The sequence below is a fragment of the Oryza sativa genome, chromosome 7 (genome assembly GCF_034140825.1).
Source record: "Oryza sativa Japonica Group chromosome 7, ASM3414082v1".
Lineage (NCBI taxonomy): Eukaryota > Viridiplantae > Streptophyta > Magnoliopsida > Poales > Poaceae > Oryza > Oryza sativa.
In genome coordinates, this window is record NC_089041.1 from 17,113,636 (window position 1) to 17,135,444 (window position 21,809).

Consider the following 21,809-nt stretch of genomic DNA (forward strand, 5'->3'; position numbering starts at 1 on the left):
TGTTGGATGCTAATTTAACATGTTTATATTTGAAAAGCTCTTAAATTATAAAAACTATAAAGATATAGCATGTTTGCATGATGTTTAAATGTGATGATTGTTAGTGGATGATGTGGCATCGTTGTATGTTAAGCTTAAAGAATTGGTGGGAGATAACTTTATACTAAGATAGGATACCCATGAACATGCATTACTATCAACATATTTTTACTACGGTGGCTGTCTGCCCGCATGTGTGGCCAGATCTTTGCCTTCACCCACCAGCCATCCTACACTCCAATCCCAATAGGAGATGACAAGCCGAGGAGCTGAAGACTGCAGGCAGCAGTGGCTTCATGGCATTCCAATCCCGGTAGTCCAGTACCAGTCCCTTACAGGAGATTTTTCAAGGTATCTTTAATTCTCACGTTGATTTGAGGTTTTCCTTCTACTCTTAATTTGTTTTTTCTTCTACTCTTAATTTGTTTCTATGCTTCTCATTTTTAAATACCATACGAATAACGTGACAAAGAAGATGTCATACGCTTTTGTATCCAATTTGATTCAGAAATGAAAAGGTAAAAGCTCTTAACTTATTTTAGGGAATATTTTTAGTTATATTATCACCACTGATGTTTTGCTATAGCTCTTTCTATGTTCGCAGGCTTCCACAGTTTTTAAACCTGAGATTTTAATTGGTATGAGGACATTAGCAGATTCTACAATTTGTTTATTTAATGTATTTTCTCTTTTGGTAATGGGTTAATTACTCTGATTAGTTCCTCAAGGAATGTTCACAAACCTTCTGTTTGTAGTGAAATTATTAGCTTCAAATGTAGTCTTTCTGCAATTATTAGGATTTGTCCTTTGCTTGATCATCCATGATAACACAATAGGTGAACTATTTCCTCGTGGTTTCTTCACGATAACAATGCGCATACTTCAACCTATATTTATTTTTGTAACTCCTTTTGCAGGCTACATACGTTGTCTTGCTTCATTTAAACTTATGAAATTAGGAGACAAGATATTGCAGTCAGATATTATTTCCTGATTCTGTTATTTCTTATATGACTTAGAATATTAATGTTGACTATATGCATATATGTCTCAATTAAGATTTACATGCGCAGGCAGAAAGTATATGAGATTGTCTCTAAGAAATTAGAAAAGTGGCTGAACTAAAAACTAGGTAGTTCTATCAAGTACTAATAACAAACTCTTTCTGCCTTAGAAACAACTTACACATAGCAGTTTTATGTGATTACAAGCAATCTCTGAAATTAATTCCTGTCACTTTTTGCACATCTCCATTTGTCCAACTCTTTTCAATCAGCATTCATATAAGTATTTCTTATAAGTGTTTCTTGCTAAAAAGTCCTGCAGCAAGGCGCGGGGTATCACCTAGTTATTTAGAAACATACTGATTAATTACTGATGCATCTTATTTTTCTTAGAAGTGATTTAATTAAAAAAACTCTGCAAACACCAAATTCCCGTGTGAAAATAAAGATTTTATGTGTGTTGGCTATTGCTGATAGCAGCAAAAATTTAAATAATGCGTAAAGATAGTAGAATCTAATAAAGTCTTCAAACTAACCCGAGAATACAGCGCCCTCAGCGTTTTGCGCTAGCGTGGCCCCTGCCGCGTAGCGACACGTAGGCAGGCGCTGGAGAATGGCTGGATTTCGCGGACTCTCGTGCGGCCGCGTCGTCCTTGCAACTTTTGCAGAAAAGCCCTTCGGTTTCTATGTAATTCTATCGAGGTCCCTCAACAACAGTGCTCCTGAGATGATATTTTGCATTTAGTTCCGTAGGAAATCCAGGTATTTCACGCGAAGAACAAAAAGGAACCGCGCTCTAAAATGTAGAAGCCGAGGGGTTTTGTCGAAAAAACCCCGCGCAACCCACCCCCAAACCCTAGCCGCCGCCTCCGCCTCCCCCTTGCGCCGTCCCGGTTGCCGACCGCCGCCGCTGCCGCCTCCGCCTCCCCCTCGCGCCGCCACCGCCGCCGCCGCTGAGCGCCATCGCCGTCCCCCATCGCGCTGCCACCTCCGCCTCCCGCCGTCCCCATTGCCGACCGCCTCCGCCTCCGCCTCCGCCAACCCTAGCCGCCGCTGCCAGTCCCCTCCTCCCTTCGGTGAGGCGAGCAGCCATCTCCGCCTTGGCCACCGCCGTCGCTGAGCGCTGCCGCTTCCGCCTCCGCCTCACGCCGCCGCTACCAACAGCCGCCTCCGGCCGCCGGCGTCCGGATCTGGGCTCCATGTGGCCGCAGGCGTACAGATCCGCCCTCCGTTGCCGCTGCCATCAAAGAAACGACGGTGGTGACGAAGCCGGCATCAATGAAGGCGGTGGCTGCGGCGAGAAGAGGTGAACCGTACATCGCCAGGCTGATCTGCCGACGAGCTCGGCGGCAACATGGTCGGTCAACTGGCGCTACGGTCGATCTGGATGGCTCACTCACAAGGCAAGCCTGTCATCACAATGTCCTAGAGCCGGGTCGCCCCATTGAGGGTCTGGTGCTGCGTCCCTCCTCATCCTCTCCCTCACGCAGCTACAAGATTGGAATCACTCCGGTGAGTTTTTGGCTCTTTCTCGGCTTCTCAATCCTCTGCCTTCCTTGATTTTTTCCCCTTTTCTTTGTTCTTTACTTTGCTGATGTGCATAGGTTAACGAGAAACGCGTCCAGCCAACCACTTCTCCTCGGTGACTATTTTTCTCTTCCCTCCAGCCCTGGCAGCAATAGAGCAAGCTCATGTCACCGTAGTCGCATGCTCTTGGGGGAGGAGATACTAGCAGCCGGCCTAAGGAAATCTTCAATTCTTCATCGCCGTCGCTTCCTCAAGGTTTGCATTATTTTTCACGGGCGTATTTGTTGCCACAGGAAAAAAACATGTTAGCTGATATTGTTTCTCTATGTTACAACAGGTGAGAGAAAGTGTTTAGGAAGAAAAAAATGAATTATCATTTCTTATCAGTCATAGGATAGTATAGGGAAAACATGTACTTTGGGGAATCTATTATGGACAATAGTAAAGGGAGAGTTACTTTTAAAAGAATAAACCATAAACCATTTCCAATTTACCATTATTATTCCGCAATATAGAACGATAGTAGCTTGAGCTCACTCAATCTGATTCTTTTCACCTTTTATCTTATTTGGCAGTTCAAGAACTGGTGTAATAGTTGATAGAGCTATACTTGCAGAAGATAAAAAACATGGTGGCTTCAAGAGGTTGGTAATTACCATAGGAAGTAATTTGATACAAAGTTTACCTTAAGTAGCTGAGTACATTATTAATTTGTTTATTTGTCTGTAACAATGATATCTTGGATTATCTGCAAAGAGAACCATTTTTTCACATCCTTGTTCATTAAAGTGGATGCTAATCTACATGTAAATATAGGTGTGTGAACTGCGAACTACTACCCTTTGATAGGCTGATCAATATCATCTGCCTTCTTCAAGTCAATTTTTCTTCTACTTTAATTGGACATGTTTAGACATTTTATTTTGCATTAAATTTTTCTCTATTTTATTTTGCCCCAACCCACAGCTCCAAGGAGTGAATCTCCATGGCTAAAGAAGCCCATGCATGGAGTTTCAGGCTCAACTGCCATGGCTAGCACCCCATGGAGCTCGATGCCACCAAGCAGCCATTCCCTGGGTAAGAGCCCCTATTCCTACCTCCTCCATTTTCTCTACTGCTACTACTCCTTTTCTATTAAAATCTAAACTCCTTTTCTATTAAAATCTAAACTAAGGTGCTTCTCGGAAAAGTACCCCTAGGTAATGGTTTGGTTTATGCTTGATATACTGAAGGATGTTATTGTGGTAGCATGTAAGAAATCACTTGATCTGTCAAGTGCCTCGGCACCCAACGACGCCGGACCGCGACTACGTAACTCGTAGCCGCGCTCCAGTCCTCACTGCGAGGTTTTGCCCCTCAGCTAGTGGCTTGAGATTAAGGGAGAGGGATTAGGGATGATAATCTTTTGCTACCCCTCCAACGGGACTTATTACAGGATTATATGGCCACTGGCCCAACCAAATAGAGAAGGCTATCCTTAATTCTAGGGACACCAAAATTGGCAGCAAGATTTCTGCTTTCCTTTTCAGCCACTGGACGTAGCCGTCGCGCGCTCGGCCGCTCGGCGCATGTCACGCCTACGCCTGTACGTGCGGCCGTACATGACATGATCCCTTCTCCTGATTTGTGCTTCCCAGATCCCCACGAGCTCACAAGTTTGTGAACTTTATTTCCAACTGTTGGTTCAGCTCTCCATGAATTGGCAGCTGTGCTTGCTAGCTCTTCCTGTCCCCTTCCTAGCAGAACAGATGGCGGTGCTCTACGTCACCTTCTTGAGGTTGATTGACTAAAAACCTTGAAAATGAAGTAGTTGGCAAGGGAGGTGGATGTGGGGAGGGGTTTAGTTGCTCTATGTGCTCACTGGTTGAAGCTGATTGTTGCGCTCCTATCTACCTCACTTATTTACCAGGAGGTGTTAAGCTCATTAGGTGAGAATTTTACCTACTCTTTTCACTGCATTTTCCTTGACCACACTTGACTAGATTAAAATTATAGCTTCCTTCCTGGTAGTAGCAAATTGTGGCACCAATGTGGCACATATTTATTGGTTATCTAAATTATTTTCTTATATTGTGTCTTGACTCTATTTGGTGTTGTAAGGCAGGTTAGTGGCTGATTAATTAGCTGCATTATGCTACCCCGTTATTACTAGCTTAAATAAGTTGATCTGTTCTTGATGGAATTTATACATCTATGAGCTGGTCACTTCATCAGCTTTACTCAGGTAGGGGTCTTTCCTACATGAGTAGCTATTCTCTCCAAACTAATAAAAATTCATGTGAGTTTTGTTGGTATTTTAGCACAAAAAAAGTACTCAAATAGCTGTTTGCCTGGATGCCATACCCACCAATGAATTTTCAATTATGGGATGGTTCTTATTTTTTTGTACATGTAAACAGAACCTGAACATCAGATTTGATGAGAGATTCAACCAAGAAGCTAAAATTTTTTGCGACTGATGTGCATTGCTGAACCAGTTTTCTGTTGCATAAAGAGTCCTGAAACTTCTTGTTGCAAACTGAAGTGATGTTCTAACATTTTTCTATTGGAGCTTTCACTGGTTTCTTCAGAACTGAAATCTTTCTTGCTTTCTCATCAGCTTCTCTTGAATCTTTCTGTAGGTTTCTTTCCTGTAGGGAAAGGAAAGGTGATTTCAGTTGCCTGACTGTTGCTGGAATCTGTGAAGCATCTACAAGCGATGCCATCGGTTCAGGCAGCTGGCACAGCAATGCTGGTTCCCCTTGCCCCATATCCAACTCCTGTGCCATTTACACCTCCCAATGGTATGGATTCCAACTTGGCACTGCAAGAACACAGCTACTTTTTAAGTTTTTTTTCCCTGATGTTGGTTGGTCACCTAGAAATGTTGGTACATGCCATAGTGTTCGCCCTGGTGCATTCTTTTGGACTAGAAATCTTATGAACTGAACTTCAATAGACAGCTTTTTCTTGAATCAGATGTTACTGTTCCTGGTTCAGAGGTTGCAGTTTATTCTGCTCATAGAAGTCCTGAAAGTTTAGAGAGAACTCCCTGTTGAGAAAATGGAAGTTTTTTTACTGCTGAGTTTCGTTGTCTGAAATGAAAATGATGCATGGAAGATGCCTGTGTTGTCTGAAAATGAAAATGTTAGCTGCTGAAATGCGACATTCAGTCAGTCTCTGAACTCTGAAGAGCCATGATTGTGCAATTTCAGGGGCCCAAAGCCAGCTCGTCTGCTCTGGGTGCCGTAACCTGCTCATGTATCCAGCCGGAGCAACGTCGATTTGCTGCGCAGTCTGCGGTACCGTGACCGCGGTGCCTGCCCCCGGTATGCACATCATTCACTCAGGTTTACATCTCAAGGTTTTTTTTTTTTGCAAGTAATGTGGCATCTCAAAATTGAGTTTCTTTGCATCTAAATTTTAGAGTAGTTTAGAAGTTTATATTGTATCCTCTCTGTTTTATTTACAAAAATGAGTATTTTTTTGTTTTTTAGAGCAGAAATCTAGCTGCAATGTTCACGAAAATAAAGAGAGATTAAAGGGGAATACAAATGGCTTCAGGGCTCCGCAACGGTGCGCGCGTCGCGTTGATGGTGCCTGCACTCAGGTCCCTAATCCGCTGACCTTAGCTATGTGATTCATTTTTGTGTTGCTGTCATCAGTGTTTCACTTGCTCTGTAGGTCGCTCGAGAAGTACACACTGAAGTTGCTCTGGTCATATTTACATTGTTGTGTGTAACTCTTCCTGGTTTGCTTTTCAGTCTAGGATAGAGATTTACATGTCAAAGAGTCAGTGCACTTTTGAAAGTGTAATGCGATGCAAGTAAAAACAGTTTTGGACAAGATCGAAAGGATCCATGTCATTTGCTGTCAGAATAGTAATGTTTGTTACTTAATGAGGTTTGTTACAAACCTTAATTACAGGAATAGCATTGTAGTAGTTCTTAACTTTTTACACTCCTATTTGTAGATGTACAATTATCAGATGGACTATTTTATACACTACTTTCTCCCTCTCTATATAGCATTTACATTTATTTATGTATAATTATCAGATGGATGATGAGTTGATGACAATACCTTCTATTTATGCTGTCCTTTCTCTACCTTTAATGTACCTCTGAATTTATCTTAGTCATACCTATATTAAGCGCTACATACTACGTGCCTTCCATAACAATTCTTGCCTTAAGCTTTCATCAGTTCCCGACGCCATTTTATTTCTTGCAACCAAAAACATAATCATGCCACTTATATCAGATAAACAGCATTTTTTTTCTTTTTGCTAATGCTATCAGCAAGTAATCACTAACACCCTATTCTACCTCCACCGGTGCAGCGCGCGAAGCGCGCGTCCCACGCTAGTGTAATTTGCACCATACTGACCATAAAAATCCATCCGTACCTCAAGCATTTGTTTGGTAAGAATATTACAACGGCTGGCTACTAGTAAGTGCTCCTTCCGTCTCAAAATATAAGTATTTTAGCATAGTGTAAAGTCAAACATTTTTAATTTTGATTATTAATAGCAAAAAAAATATAAAAAAAGATCAATTATATAAAATCGATATTACTAGATTTATCATTAAACAAACTATCATAATATTCAACATTTTTTTTAGAATTACACGGTACAAACTATCTTACTTTTATAGATATTTGTATCTCGAAAACCGTGCTGAAGTCTAAAAATGCTCATATTTTGGGACGGATGGAGTACACGTTTTCTCTCCTTCAAGTAACACCAAAGTGGGTGTTAAACTTCGGGATAATGGGATGGCTAGAGGTACCAAAGGAAAAACAAATGTGGTGTTGGTTGCTACCATCCCCAAAGTTGTGATAAATATGGGGTTTTTTCTCTATACAATATACATATGTGTGTACAAAACTGAAACTGTAATTGAAGTAACACAATCCTTTCTTAGAAACTTGACAATTCTGAAAATAGTTTACATACTAAGCTGTCAAAAAAACATATATTCCAATTTCTGACCAATAAATTAAGTACTAATAGCTTGACAATGGCACACTCAGGCAAGCTTTTTAAAATAGAGGCACTGCATAAACTAGAAACACTCAGCTAGAAGGGCATTTTCACTTCTGTTCATGTTCCTAAAGTGCCTGACAATTTCAGATAAAATTTGATGGCCTTGAAGGTATACACATATGGAACCTCCAAAACTCTTGTATCTTTCCATTATCCCATTTGTCATATGAGTTAAGCATCAATGCTAATTTTGCAGTTTTTTTTCTGTACACTCAGATTATACAGATCAAACAGATAATCCAATCCTTCTGGTCCCTTGAGTATTGAAAACTCTCTTTGCCTCCCATTACTCAACAATTTGTGGCCAGGGTGCACTTTGCCTCCAATGGGCTTAGTCAAGAAGCTTACAATCAGGGTCCCCTGTCATTTCTTGAAGAGTCCAAAAACTGCCTTTTTTGAGGATGATATCATTTTACTGCCAGACTTAACTGCTGAAAAAGAGAAGAAACCAAAGCAAATAGCGCAGGTTAAATTCTCAAATCAATCAGGAGAAGGGATTTTTTTTCCGGAATGACCGAAAGAGGTCATCCAATGTAATTAAGATAGGGAAAATCAGGAGAAGGGAATTGAAGCATTAGTGTGTTGTTTTGGAACTTAATGGGTAGTTAGCGTCAGGAATTTATCTTTAAATGTTCAGATAACATACAAGTTAGCATTCCAAGTTTATGAGCTGAATTACTGCGGTCATATAAATCAGTTCAGATGGATTCGTATGCGTTCGATCATTATAACGTAGAAAAATGATCCATTGCATTTAGTCTGACTTTTGAAACTTTTTGTACTTTTATTTTTGTATGGCCATGATGGCATGATTTAATACCAGACAGTGGCATTTGATCATTAGGTGCATCTAGAATTAGGGTGGCACTGTATTTGCTTTAAAACCACATTATTTCACTATTTTGGAATATTTAACAGAACTGGCTGGAACTGATGGAGGTGAAAAAGAAGTTTGTCACACTGACTTTCAGAAGCAAAAATGAAATGAGCATTTTTAACCACTGCATCATAAATAAACTAGTGGCAAAAACAAGTTTCCCTCAATAGAATAACAAAACTATTACCTATTTCCAGTCATGGTCTAAGGTAATATGCCAGTCACTCACAGAGATGACCAGAAAAGAAATGTTGATTCACCAGACCAAGTTATGTATGATAAAAGCTGAAACTAACCAAAAATACTACTCCCTCTGTCATAACTATTTGACATTTAGGACGAGGTTTGACCAAACTTTTAAAATTCCAACCATAAATTTTATATTAGAATAAGTTTATAAAATCTATTAAGTTTATGATATTATAATAATGTTTTTTGAGGCAAATATACGTGTACCATTTCTTTTGTTTTTAAACTTAGTATTTTAGAAAATATTGATGGTTAGAATACTAAAAGTTTGACCAGATCTTGTAAATGTCAAATATTTATGACCGGAGGGAGTAATAATCAATTTGCTAGTTGATTGGTCCGTTCAAAATTTATTATCCACAGTTTGTTTTGTTATATTTTTGCAACAGCATTTAAAGAACCCATGATAGAATGGTTTTGCCAATTAGTACATGGTAGAATATAGCTAATGTGTGAATGTAAAGGTCATAGTCATAGAACTTACGATTACTTAAACCGCTAATGCTCGGCTTAGAACTAATCATAGGTACTTTTGAGTTAGCATGACTGACAGAATCCTGATTGCCTCCATCATGGCCACTATTATCTTGCTCCTTTACTTCAGAGGTTTCTTTTTCTCTGGGTTTGCTTTCCTGCACAGAAGCCAAACTAGGTGCGGGTATCTCACTCGCCTCAATTCTTGATACTGAATCCTCTCCATCCATACTCATTTCGACATCAGAAGTATGAGTATTACCTGAACAATAGTTATCTACTTAGGAAAGGGAAGAAATGTTATGCTCACAATTGAACTAGATAATTCCTTTCAATCTTGCCTTACCTTCTTGCAACAAAACTGCATCAATAGTTGAACCAATAGATGCAGGCTTCTCGCTTCTTGATGGACTTATATCATAAATGGGATCAGCAATCGGGATTTCGTTAATAAACTCCACTTCGTTAGCTAGAAAGAAGAAGACCATAACGCATAATATTTAGTATGTTTTTGTAGGCATATGTTCTTATATAGCATCAAGAAAGTGAGTTTGTTTCTGAGATTACCTGGTAGTTCAATGCTATTCAATTCAGGAGGTTCAGTTGCTTCTGTTGATGATGAAAGTGAGTCATTATCATTTGAATGTGGGGATAATTGGTGAAATTCATTGCTTATCATCTCCATTTGATGAGGGTATTCAATAACACTAGGGTCTTCCAATGACGCATTTTGTGACAAATTCAAATTTCCATTCTCTTGCGCTTCTTCACGATCATTTATATTTCCACCAGGAAGTGATATGTCATCATCTGAGGAATCACTTATTAGTAAAGGCGGCTCGATGTCAAGTGCAAGAGGAACCTCTCTAGCATTTTGGGAACGATGAGGTTGTTCATCCATTTGACTCATCTGAGGTCCGAGATTTTGGTTTGGGCTATCCTCCAATACTAGTTTATGGTTTTCTTGATCAGTAACTGAAGAAGTGCTATCTGAGTCTTCAACAGAACTCTTTTCACTTGCTTCTCCCTCAAGATTAGGAACTGAGATTCCCTCATTAGCCATTTTTTCTGTCACAAAGTATGGTCTGAACCGAGAAGGCTGCGTATCTTGCCAAAAGTCACTAAGGAATGATGCTCCTGGTGTGAAGCTTTCGTGCCTCCTAAACATTGTATCTTTTTGTGATTGAGAAAAAACAGTAGTAGAGTCCACATGGTTTGAGTTAGCTCCACCAGTGGAGCTACTCTCATTTGCTTCGTCAAATGGAAGATCGAACTTACTTAACATATTCAATGGCGCAGATGGAGCGGATTCCGGGAAGTTATCTTCATTGTAGGGAAGATCAAATGGATTTTTCCTAGGAGCAAATATGGCTGGAATTTGAACATTGAACTTTGAGAGCTCCTCAATTTTTGGGAGGGAGTCACTGCTGCCAAAGTCAATCAGGTTCCTATCAATATATTTCCTTGCTCTGCGTCGAGCAATCAAGTTCTCTAACCTCTGGTTCCTCTCAATCTCCAAACACCCTATATTTAGTATGTTCTTTTGATCATCGGCGGTCCATGCCACGACTTTACCGTTTTTCTCTTCATGTTCATTGTCATCCTTGCCCTCTTGGTTTTCATTTCCATCTTCAATACTGCTGTCATTGGAGTCCCCGTCTTGAGAGGATCGCGATGAACTTGTAGCTGACCTAAGATGGTGGAATGTGTGGAGCATTGGATGGGTATCAGTTTCTGATCCATCCGATTCACCTGATCCTGATTCAGAAGAAAAAGCTCCAATATGAGATCTTCCGTTGGTTACCTTTTCCGTGTTGTTGTGTTTGGCCAATCTCTCTTCACTAGATGCAATACTTGGAAGAGTTACACCCCCAGTTGATTTACTGTTGTCCCGGACATTCCGATTGTAAGCTTTCTCAATCTTTTTGTAGACGTGGTCATTTTCCGGAATGTTTGGCTCACCATAAGCTAGGATGATTCCAAGAAAAAAACCAGCAAATAGGAAGATGGGTGATGTTTCCAGGAGGAAGGTGAACCAACCAAAGAAGAACTTGTACAATATGACTAGAAACACAAGTGAACTGAAGATCGAAGGATATCGCCGAAAGAATCGGCCTACGGTCTTCAACACTGGCATTTCCTTTAACCTTCGGCAGTTTCAGTGTATGCTTTCCCAATATCTGTAATATTGTATCAAATTTATCAGGTATTCAGGTTCTATGTTAAGATCTTTGAAAAAATATATAAAATTATGAGAAGCAATCTTTCTTTCATTGGAATTTTGTGTCTTTAACTTGTGGGCAAGCAACACATATAAATGAACATCCACTCATTATGCTTATGCAAATGCTGCTTTTTGTCCCAAATAAGAGGTCAACCAAGTACAATTGTACAATAATTCTTCTTAAGAACTATTCCATTATTGAGAGAGGAAAAAAAAACATTGTTGCGTACTTACATTCTAGTTTCCACCCCACTTCCAAGACATAAGTACACTTCAGTTTAGAGTGTCCAATTTTCTACTTTGTTCTGAACCAATTCACACTGTTGGCACATGCAGATATTTACATAATGTATAAAATCTCTCCAATCAATTTATATGCCTCTCTAAATCTCGGTCTAATCTGTCAAGTATCAAGACATTATAATGTGTCATGATCTCAGCAGCTTCACACCTATCAAAATGGGTATTGTTTTTTTTTCCAAAAATCTCCATCCCCAGCACTAAAAAGAATTCCAATCATCATAAAAAAGTGTTTGCCCTTCATGCAAAATTCTATTCTAATTCGTCTTCTACCAAGAAATCCTATGGATTTGAAGAATGGCTTGAAAAAAATCCCCCACTGATTTGGGCATCCCCCAACCCAAACATTGACCCAAAAAAATGATAAAAGTTTCTGAAATACATGAACTGAATGATGAGATGATCCGTCTAATTACCTGGATTGGGCGATCAGGAGATTGGAGTTGTTCTCGTCATTTCTTCCCCTTTCTTCTCCTTGGATGGTGCTCCGCCTATCTCCTGCCTTTTGCTGGTTTCTTGGAATTTTTCTCTCTCCTCCATGCGAGCAAGACAAGAGTCAGCCCACGGAGAAATAGGAGGGGAGTGTCGTGTGGCCTACCACTTGTATAGGTCAGAGTTTCTAGGATTCAATCATTTTTAAGGTTTTTTTTACTGCCTAACAAACATTCGATAGAAAAATCCTCCTAAAAGTCTTTCAAATATAATTATATTACAATTATAATATGATTACATTATAATTAACATGTAATTACAAATATAACTTAGATGTAAGTTATATATGTACCAATAAAAGTGAGTTAACTCATTGGTAGGGATAAGCGCATGCGACGCAGGAGTTTTTGTTTTCTTGCCATGCACCAATCTCAGCACGAATCGAATGGCTGGCGTGAATCTCAAACATATCCAATGGTCGAAAAGGTGTAAGATTTGGCAATAGAAAATCTATCAGCAGATGGGTAGCAATTCTTTTTTTTTCAAGCGTGAAAAATTCACCAAAACTGAAAACCCGTTGGGAACACCAAAATTTCATAGGATTAGTGCTAAATATTTTATCTTGGACCACTCCTAAAGACTGTTGGGACATATGAATATTGTATCAACTTCGTGGCAGTTTATAGCAATTCCCATGTGTATTTTTTTCTCCACTGCTTACAAAGGCGGGCGCTCTTTCCACCGAAAAGAAAAAAAATGAGGTTGCTAAAATAATCACGTGATTTAAGTTAGATCACACCTGGCCCATACCAATCCCAAATCTCAAGGGCATGGGACTGTTGTTGTAATGTATAGGCATATTATTAGTTTTTATTAAAAAATAGAGCAACATTTTCCTCACTGGCTTCAACTACAAGCAATTATCTACTGCTCCATCCATCCTAAAATATAGCATTCAAGTGTAGGATTATACATAATATATTACTGTGAATCTAAACAGACTATTTGTCCAGATTCATAGTTCTATTTTGTGTCTAATGTAGTACTAGGTAACTATAATTCAAAGCGGATCGAATACTTTCTAAAGTATCATCAAGTGCTATGCATAAATTTAGGGATCAATGTGATCCACGGAAAATATAGCTATACAAATTGTAAAAGATAAATATACATAATACGTGGATAATACTTATCGTGTTGGACAAGTATATGTTTTAAAAACAATTTTGACCAAGAATTTGTTATTAAAATATAAAAATATCAATAAATATATAATTTTATTGAAGTATCTTTTAAGACTAATTCATACATATACATAGAGTTTTAAAGTTTAGATGTAATTTATAGTTAAGGTTTAGAGTTTACAATATTGTTGTTCAAAGCGACAAATATTAACAATGCGAGGAAATAGGTGCACTTTGCATATGTTGGAAAATGGGAATTGGAAAATAAACAATATGATATGTATTTTGGGTGAAAAATATATTTTATTAAAAATATTCATTATGGTTAACTGATCTGTTTTCCCAAACACTTGAGTTATCATAAATATAGATGAAGTGGTTCGCTCGCCTGGCTAGCTAGCAACGTACGCAAAGCCATCACAACACTGGAGTCAGCAAAGAAAAAAAAACATCCGTCCTTGCTTCTTTTATTTAGTAATATTCTCTTTAGTTGATTACGGTGTGGTGTTTTAGGAACAGCTAATTGAAGGTTCAATTCCAACGAACCCAACCACTACTCTTGTGACTTGTGTGACCTTTTAAGTACATTGGGTTCTTTGATCCTCTGTGGCGCATACATTGTGGACAAACTAATCTCTTTCCTCTGATTCAGCTTGGAATATTGGAGTATATGATTTGCACAATAGTTACCCTCCCGTCTCAAAATATAATAACTTTTAGCATTTTAAATTTATTCTAAACTATAATAACTTTTCCACCTACATCCACTTTTAAATCAATCAAAGTCTTCCACCATTTTAAATTCTTCATGTACCATCTTTTCTCAATCAATCACAATTTTTTCCTATTTAATTTTACCTACTTTCTTATTACTCATGTCTAATTCTAAAACTCTTTATAATTTAAGACAGAGGTAGTATGTCAAAGGGGACGGATTGTAGCATTCTGTCATCTCATCTCCTTTAGCCGGGGGTTTGGATGCTTGGTAGAGCAATGCTATAGCCTACAAGATGGCCAAGATAAATGGTAAGCTAATATATGGTTTGTTTTGGGAGCTTGAGATTCTGAGAAGCAGTTGGTGAGAATTCGGCTTCTAATTCATTTTCTGGATTCTACCACTACAGATTTTCAATCTGGATTGTTTGGGAGAGCTTCTAGCGGCAGAAGATTCTATGAGAAGCTGTAGCTGTCAAAAACTCCCTTGAATAGACCCATAGTCGATCATCTCCATACAAACAAAGCCCCACGATTGTTACAACTAATCTCGTTAAGGCTGTGCTCTTTTTGGAGGTTTGAAATGGCTAATTAGCCGTACGTAAAACGAGAAACATGATTAGTATATGATTAATTAAGTATTAATATATAAAAATTTGATGAATAAATTTATTAGATTTTTTAACAACTTATATATATAATATTTTTACGTAAAATGTACCATTTAACCGTTTGAAAAACATGCTAACGGAAATTGAGGAGTTGCAATAGCTGAAAAGTAAGCGGCCTAAAGCAAACCGAAGGTCTACTCTGTTCACGTGTAGGGCAGTGTAGCAAAAGGATGGGCAGGGAGAAAGAAAAAAATTGAGGGAGAAGAGATTTGAAGGAGGAAGACATGGGGCAACTTGACCAGCCATTTCTTCAAAGAGAAAAAAGACGGACAACATTGAGACCACTAACAGTCATGTGAGTCGGTGGTGAATAAGAGAACAATAAAAATTCAGTCGGTGACAGGCTGACAGCTAAGGTGATACCATTTTTGTATGCCAAGTAAAGAATTGGTTGATATTCTATTGTGCTAGAGAAATTCTCTCAAACATGAAGATAAAAAGGATGCCAAGCATGCGTGTAAACCTACATACTCTAGTTTTAGTTTCCATTGAGTATATTAATTTCCCTAGATTCTTTTAAAAACAAAATGACAAACTAGAGACGAAAACGATGAAAAATAGCTCAATAATAGCACGAGGCAACATTACCAGGCCCCATTCGTTGATGATGCCTCCAGTGCTACTCATTCCTTGGTTTGCAAAGCTGTACAGTGCAAGTGCTGATGCCCATACCATACCAGCAGCTGACAAAACTGTTTGCTTCTTCTTTTTTTGAAATTTGCAGAATTTCCAGTAAAGAAAAATTCCCATTGACAGATCAGTAGATCAGGATATGGTTGATCATCATCAATCAGAGATGCTCAGCAGCGAATGATGGGGGGCTGCACTGCCTACAGCTGCAGAGGATCCGTCAAACGACGCTTTCTTGGAGGATGATGTGGCGAAGGTGCACGGCACCAACCTGACCTGAATCCCCCAAAGCATCAAAAGCAAAGACATGTCTGGGGGTACCTGCCACAATATTGAACCCGTTTGCATATGGAACCTCCTGCTTCATACTTATTGCATGAATTTTGGTGCCATTGTGCCGAACGAACGATCTTATTAGAAAGTGTTCTTTTTGTTTTCTTAAAAAAAAGTCAGTCCGCTGAGATTATTGAGATTTATCAAACAAGATTTTGAATTAAAGCAATGTTTACCGGCCAGCGTAACCAACAATAACAGGGATAGTTGTTGTCGAGAAATTTGCCTTCGCGGCTAGGAAACCACTTGAAAACCAGCGTGTTTAGGAAAAATGTGTTCATAATAATGATAAAATCCATTGTGCATTTCACAAGATGGTTTTTTCAGCCCGCCTAAGCCCTGTGATTTTGCTTAGGTTCAATACACGGTTTTAAAAAAAACTCTTTGTTTAGACAAGTAAACTAGGGTTGAATAATCATATCTGAATTAATCGCTTTGAACTGGTCGTTGACTGGTTACCACTAATATGATGAGACATAGTGCATCCCTATCATTATTTCAACTTTCTTAAAAAAATATAATGATAGTGCAATAACATCAAATACTCCTATTGAAGTTTAAAACATCTAGGCACAATTACCCACATATTCTGATATCCAAATGCACATCTCCATCGTGATCTTCTCATGAGTAAGTTTTGGTTAGGATTCACTTAAATGAATAGGGTTCAAACGATACAAAGGTAAGTTGATAAAGAGATGATGACAAGAGGGTGGCTAGCATACCCGATAATCCAAAACATGCTATTACGATAAATAAAATTCTTGATAGCATGAAACGCCATTAAGAAAAAGAACCATAAAATGCACACGTCTAAGCACCATCGCCAAAGTTGTATTGACGTAAAAAAGTTAAAAAGAAAATGCCAAGAGGTGCTAAGGTGAGAGGAGCAAGAGATGTTAACCTGTGCACGAATCTTAAAATGGTTGGTTGATATTTAGAACGAATTCAAGGCTAAAATCTAAGGGTTGTTTGGGGAGCTTCTAACTGCAGCAGCTTCTCCTAGAATCAGAAGCTCCCCAAAACAGTTCAGCTTTTAGTCCAAATTCTAAGAAGCTGTTGTTGTAGAATCTATAAAATGAACTAGAAGTTAGAAACTAAAAAACTCAGTTTTTCTATATTCTTAGAAACTGGCTACCAACTAGGCGACCAGCTGGCTGATTTTAAGAATCTTAAACTTTCCCAAAAGAATCCTAAATATATCGGTTTAAAAATGAATACTTAACCATCTAAAAATGACATATGTCGAGACGGCGCAGAGCCGTGGAACACGTAGAGGGAGATACAGGTAGCCCATGCAAACATATGCAATACATCAAAAATAGGAGGGGGCGAGGTGGGAAAAAGGCTCTCCCTCCGCGTTCCCACCCCCCTGAAAAAGTAAACCAACCAAACTCGGCACCACCGTCGCCGCCGCCGTCGTCGCCTCGCCTCGCCTCCTCCTCCCTCCCTCCCTCGATTCCCAAACCAACCTCCCCGCCACCGAACGGAGCAACCAACCACCACCACCCCATCTCCGCCGCCGCCGGTGAGGTCGCCGGGGGAACGACGCGCGCCCGCACGCACGCCCGACCGCCGGATCTTGGGAAGGCGGGGGAGGACATGTCGCAGGCGTCGCTGTCGCCGTCGTCGTCGGGGGACGAGGAGGAGGAGGACGAGGGCGTCGAAGGGTACCGCAAGGGCGGGTACCACGCCGTCCGCCCCGGGGACCAGTTCGCCGCCGGCCGCTACGTCGCCCAGCGGAAGCTCGGGTGGGGGAACTTCTCCACCGTCTGGCTCGCCTTCGACGTCCACACCCAGGTATATACCCTCCCCCTCCCCCTCCCCCTCCTCCATGATCCCCGCCAAGATCGCGCCTCCGCTCTTCGCGGCGCGGCGCGCCGCGTGCCTGATCCCTCCCTCCCTCCCTTCCTCCCCCAAGATCGACGAGAGATCGCTTCTCGGCGGCGATCCTCCGTGGAAGATCTCGGCCTTTGTCGATCAAAATGGAATTCGATTTCCGCCGCGGCCGCCATCTCACGGGTTAGCTTGCTCGGGGTCCCCGCAAGGGGAAAGGGACCGATGCGATGCGGCCAGTACATATATGGGATTTCGTTTTGATTTTTTTTTTCTTTGACTAGGTTTCGATTTAGTTTGTCATTTTTTGCTTCGTGGAAATTCGCTTATCCGGTATTGGAAAGTACCCTACTTTTTGATGACGGAACGAAATTACAGTTTGGATGTTTTCTTGTTCCTTTGTGTGCGGTGGAATAAAATGCATATAGCCAAATATGCATGTTCTCATTTAATAGATGCTGGATAAATTCTTTTGGCTTGTCATGGCCGGCTCATTTAAGTGCTGTGATAAGGTGATTCTGTTTTTTTCCCCTCTTAATTGTGTGGATGAGATTACAATTATTTCTTAATTGGATTCTAGTAACAGTTAATTAAGGATAATTTTGGTCTGAAGTTTTTTTTTTGTTGTTTTCGTTGTTGTTTACTGAATAATGGCCAGTAAATTAGAAGTGATTAGCTTCATTGCTTCATTGCTCCATAGGAATGTTGGTATTCATTATTCTGATCCCTTATGCAGAAATTTGTGGCTCTTAAGATCCAGAAGAGTGCACCAGAGTTTGCGCAAGCTGCTTTTCATGAAATTGAGTTCCTTTCTGAGATCACCAAGAGAGATCCATCAAACTGTAAATGCATTATCCAGCTGATAGATCATTTTAAGCACGCTGGGCCAAATGGGCAACATATTTGCCTCGTTTTTGAATTCCTTGGAGATAGCTTACTTAAGCTAGTACAATACAACCGTTACAACGGCATTGGATTTGGACCGGTGAGGGAAATATGCAGATCAATTTTGATAGGTCTTGATTACTTGCATAGAGAGCTTGGGATCATCCATTCAGATTTAAAGCTTGAGAATATTCTTCTTATCTCAACAATTGATCCCTCAAAGGACCCTATACGCTCTGGACTTAAACCTAATCTTGAGAGGCCTGAAGGGAATCCTAATGGAGAAGTTATGCTTAACCCGATTGAGAAGAAATTGAAGATGAGAGCGAGGAGGGTGCTCGCAAAGCTTGCTGAGAAAAAGAAATCAGCTGCAGAATATGCACGTGCAGAAAGGAGCTTGGATGGGATTGATATGACATGCAAGATTGTGGACTTTGGAAACGCTTGTTGGGCTGACAAGCAATTTACAGATTTTATTCAGACAAGGCAGTACCGGGCACCAGAGGTCATTCTAGGTTCAGGATATTCATTTCCTGTTGACATGTGGTCATTTGCGTGTATTGCTTTTGAGCTTGCAACAGGGGAAATGCTATTTACACCCAAGGAAGGGCAGGGGTATAGTGAAGATGAGGTATGTATCACATTCTTCACGAACCCAGCTCATGATGTTTGTTCTTGAACGTTAAATTTCCGCAATCATATAGTGCATTTATGCCACAGAAAAGCGATTGAATGAAATGAAGTTAAAGGGAGGTAGCAAAGGTAGATAAATATAAATAAACCTTAAGATTGACACATACTTTTTATCATCTGTAGCACGAGAATGATTTTGTCAGAAGGTAGTCATCACTCATCTGTAGCATGAGAATGATTATGTCACAAGGTAATCATCTGTAGGAAAGAATATAACGTGAACTATCCTGTTTATACTGAATAGCTCCAGCACACCGTATGGGAAATTATGTCGATAGTCCAAAAAGGTGGAAGATCTTTGATGCCACACCTTAATGTTTGCTATTATTAATAGTACCTGTCAAAATAACCAAACAAATAGTAGTAAGTACTAAAGGCTGCACTTCTAATAGATGAGGCTAATGTCCAATTGTTTAAAATACCATGGCATAGAGGTAGACAGTTGAAATTTCATTACACTTGGCGTGCTAGCATTTTCATGAACTATAGGAGAATGGTTTTTATTTGTTTTTGCGAAACAGCCTCACATGGAAATGAAAAGAAAGAAAAAGAAAATGAAGAAATACACCCCCCTGAAACAACCCCTTTTCGCTTATGTGTGATTTACTGAATTCTCATTGTTTATCTAATCATGTTAGATTGTAATGCTATAGCTAGTGCAATTTCAGGAATTAATCTATGCAAATCCAGTATAGCTTAGCTGTCCTTTATGCAGGACAATCTGCAGAATGTAAAGAATAAATATTTGGAACTACTTGTGTGATGTGGATGTGTATTGATTGTCTCTCTGGTTAATACTTACAGAGTTCAACCTCATTTTGGAACTAGGCAGCTTGGCCTGGCAGTTGAACCATCTATTTTACAATAATTTGCCTTCCAATTAAGGACTAAAGGTCTGTTTTTTCAGGATCACTTGGCTTTGATGATGGAAATCCTTGGGAAGATACCAAAAAAGGTATACATATCTTTTTGCTGGTCAAACTTTTTTTGTTAGGACCGTGGATCTGACCAGTGTAATCTTTTGCAATGAGCTCAGATTGCTACCATGGGAACAAAATCAAAGGAGTATTTTGACCGTCATGGAGATCTGAAGCGGATAAGAAGATTGAAGTTCTCATCTATTGAACGTGTCCTAGTTGACAAATACAAAATTTCTGAATCCGATGCACGGGAATTTGCCGAGTTTCTTTGCCCTTTGTTTGATTTTGCCCCAGAGAAGCGTCCAACAGCTGCACAGTGCCTACAACACAAATGGCTTCAATATAGTGATGGCAAGAACTATGGGACTCTCAACATTAGTGATGTCAAAAATGCTAGTGTTACATGCAGCCCTGGAACGACTGCCAGCAGTGATTCTAAGAGCATTGATGTAACACGCAACATTGGAGACAAGCCTGACAGTTATGCCGAGAGAGCTGATGCAAAGTGCAATACTAGCAAAAAAAGCATCATCAACAGTAATTCTGAGAATTCTAATGTACAACCCAATACTGCAAGTGTTGGCAATAGAAATTCCAAAATTGATGATGTAAATTCTAATACTGGGAGCATCACTAACAAGGATTCCAAAAACACTGTTATAAAGCCCAGTATTGGAAGCTTCGTGAACAGAAATGCTGAAACAGTTGATGTAAAACCCAACATTGGCAGCATAACCAGCAGAGGTGACAGTAGTAGTGACACCAAGAGCAACATTGGAAGCGTTGCCAGTAAAGATGCCAAAACTATTGATGCAAAACCCAGCACCAGCAGCATCACCAGCCAGGATAGTAAGATTGGTGACGGAAGGAGCAACATTGATGGCATTGCCAACAGAGATGCCAAGACCGCTGATGTGAAGCATAACATTCGAAGCGTTGTTAACACTTATTTGAGGAATTTTGATGTGAAGCACAACACTGGAAACATTGTTGATGGTGGTGTCAAGCACTCAGATTTGAAACCAGGCACTGTAAGTGCTGCCAATGTCGATTCCAAGAGTATAAGTGCAAAGCCCAGCACTGGAAGTTTTGAGAACAGTGATGCCAAGAGTATTAGTGCAAAGACCAGCACTGGAAGTTTTGACAACAGTGATGCCAGAAATATTATGAAGGCAAACACTGGAATTGTTGCTAACAATGATATCAAGGATACTGATGTACAGACTAATACCGAAAGTGTTACCAGCGGCGACGACCTAAACGACATTGATAGAAAGCCAAACATTGGACGTGTTGCTGCAAGTATACAGAGGCTGGAGAGCAGCATAGGCAAAGTGCAAAGTGGAAAATATCGGTGAGAAAAATAATCCATGCTAGTGCTGATCCAGTTACCTATTTTGATCGGCTTGGATCTGTTTTCTTTTTGTGGAGAGGCATATTCAATTTCATTAGATTTGTGTCATTGATTTGATTGCTGAGGTTAATAACTACCCTTTGTGATGGAGCCAATCTTCAAGATTTGAGGATTTGGCAAAAGCACCAGCTGATGCTTTTTACATATCTTATATGTTCCTGCTAACTGTAAAAAAGTTTTGTATTTGCACACAGAATACACATGGAGGTACATATTTCTTATTTACCTTTGTTAATGTTCACAGATTTTATTGACATTCAAGGTACATAAACATTCTTTTGGGCTTGATCAGATTGTCTTGTACGAATGGTTTTAGTTCTGTCGAGTGAAACATGGAAGAGAACCATTTAACTCAAACATCCTTCATTAAAATG

The 21,809-nt window shown here is 39.8% G+C and overlaps 3 protein-coding genes across 11 annotated transcripts; 2 read left to right on the plus strand and 1 right to left on the minus strand.

Moving 5' to 3' along the window:
• Nucleotides 1-1,859: 1,859 nt before the first annotated feature.
• LOC4343203 (protein LOL1-like) lies at nt 1,860-6,657 on the plus strand. Of its 9 annotated transcripts, none has more exons than XR_010742255.1 (8): nt 1,860-2,555; nt 2,648-2,825; nt 3,146-3,386; nt 3,537-3,647; nt 5,192-5,353; nt 5,765-5,878; nt 6,047-6,159; nt 6,234-6,572. XR_010742255.1 is itself a non-coding variant. In NM_001422153.1 (8 exons), exons 5-8 carry the CDS (start codon nt 5,269-5,271, stop codon nt 6,321-6,323), a joined length of 402 nt encoding a protein of 133 aa, NP_001409082.1. In that variant the 5' UTR covers nt 1,924-2,555; nt 2,648-2,825; nt 3,146-3,214; nt 3,537-3,647; nt 5,192-5,268; the 3' UTR covers nt 6,324-6,657. The 9 variants fall into 9 exon arrangements, 4 of the variants coding, with proteins under 4 accessions (NP_001409082.1, XP_066168072.1, XP_066168074.1 ...); XR_010742256.1 differs by having other exon boundaries at nt 2,711-2,825; nt 3,146-3,214; XR_010742257.1 differs by having other exon boundaries at nt 2,711-2,825; nt 3,146-3,214; nt 6,052-6,159.
• A 1,060-nt stretch (nt 6,658-7,717) lies between these two features.
• Nucleotides 7,718-12,265, minus strand: LOC4343204 (uncharacterized). Its single transcript, XM_026027105.2, has 5 exons — nt 12,140-12,265; nt 9,767-11,379; nt 9,546-9,668; nt 9,210-9,461; nt 7,718-8,030 (listed from the first exon to the last, which is right to left on the minus strand). Exons 2-5 carry the CDS (start codon nt 11,334-11,336, stop codon nt 7,963-7,965), a joined length of 2,013 nt encoding a protein of 670 aa, XP_025882890.1. The 5' UTR covers nt 11,337-11,379; nt 12,140-12,265; the 3' UTR covers nt 7,718-7,962.
• A 4,796-nt stretch (nt 12,266-17,061) lies between these two features.
• LOC4343205 (uncharacterized) lies at nt 17,062-21,721 on the plus strand. The gene is made up of 4 exons (XM_015792133.3): nt 17,062-17,487; nt 18,260-19,039; nt 20,009-20,056; nt 20,138-21,721. Exons 1-4 carry the CDS (start codon nt 17,290-17,292, stop codon nt 21,377-21,379), a joined length of 2,268 nt encoding a protein of 755 aa, XP_015647619.1. The 5' UTR covers nt 17,062-17,289; the 3' UTR covers nt 21,380-21,721.
• Nucleotides 21,722-21,809: the final 88 nt, after the last annotated feature.

Coding starts and splice junctions, on each gene's coding strand:
- LOC4343203 (NM_001422153.1), top strand. CDS start 5,269: ATGCCATCGGTTCAGGCAGCTGGCACAGCAATGCTGGTTCCCCTTGCC. Junction 5,354..5,764: donor GCCATTTACACCTCCCAATG/GTATGGATTCCA, acceptor GTGCAATTTCAG/GGGCCCAAAGCCAGCTCGTC. Junction 6,160..6,233: donor TTGATGGTGCCTGCACTCAG/GTCCCTAATCCG, acceptor CTTGCTCTGTAG/GTCGCTCGAGAAGTACACAC.
- LOC4343204 (XM_026027105.2), bottom strand. CDS start 11,336: ATGCCAGTGTTGAAGACCGTAGGCCGATTCTTTCGGCGATATCCTTCG. Junction 9,669..9,766: donor GAATAGCATTGAACTACCAG/GTAATCTCAGAA, acceptor TCTTCTTTCTAG/CTAACGAAGTGGAGTTTATT. Junction 9,462..9,545: donor TGCAGTTTTGTTGCAAGAAG/GTAAGGCAAGAT, acceptor ACTATTGTTCAG/GTAATACTCATACTTCTGAT.
- LOC4343205 (XM_015792133.3), top strand. CDS start 17,290: ATGTCGCAGGCGTCGCTGTCGCCGTCGTCGTCGGGGGACGAGGAGGAG. Junction 19,040..20,008: donor AGGGGTATAGTGAAGATGAG/GTATGTATCACA, acceptor CTGTTTTTTCAG/GATCACTTGGCTTTGATGAT. Junction 20,057..20,137: donor TTGGGAAGATACCAAAAAAG/GTATACATATCT, acceptor CAATGAGCTCAG/ATTGCTACCATGGGAACAAA.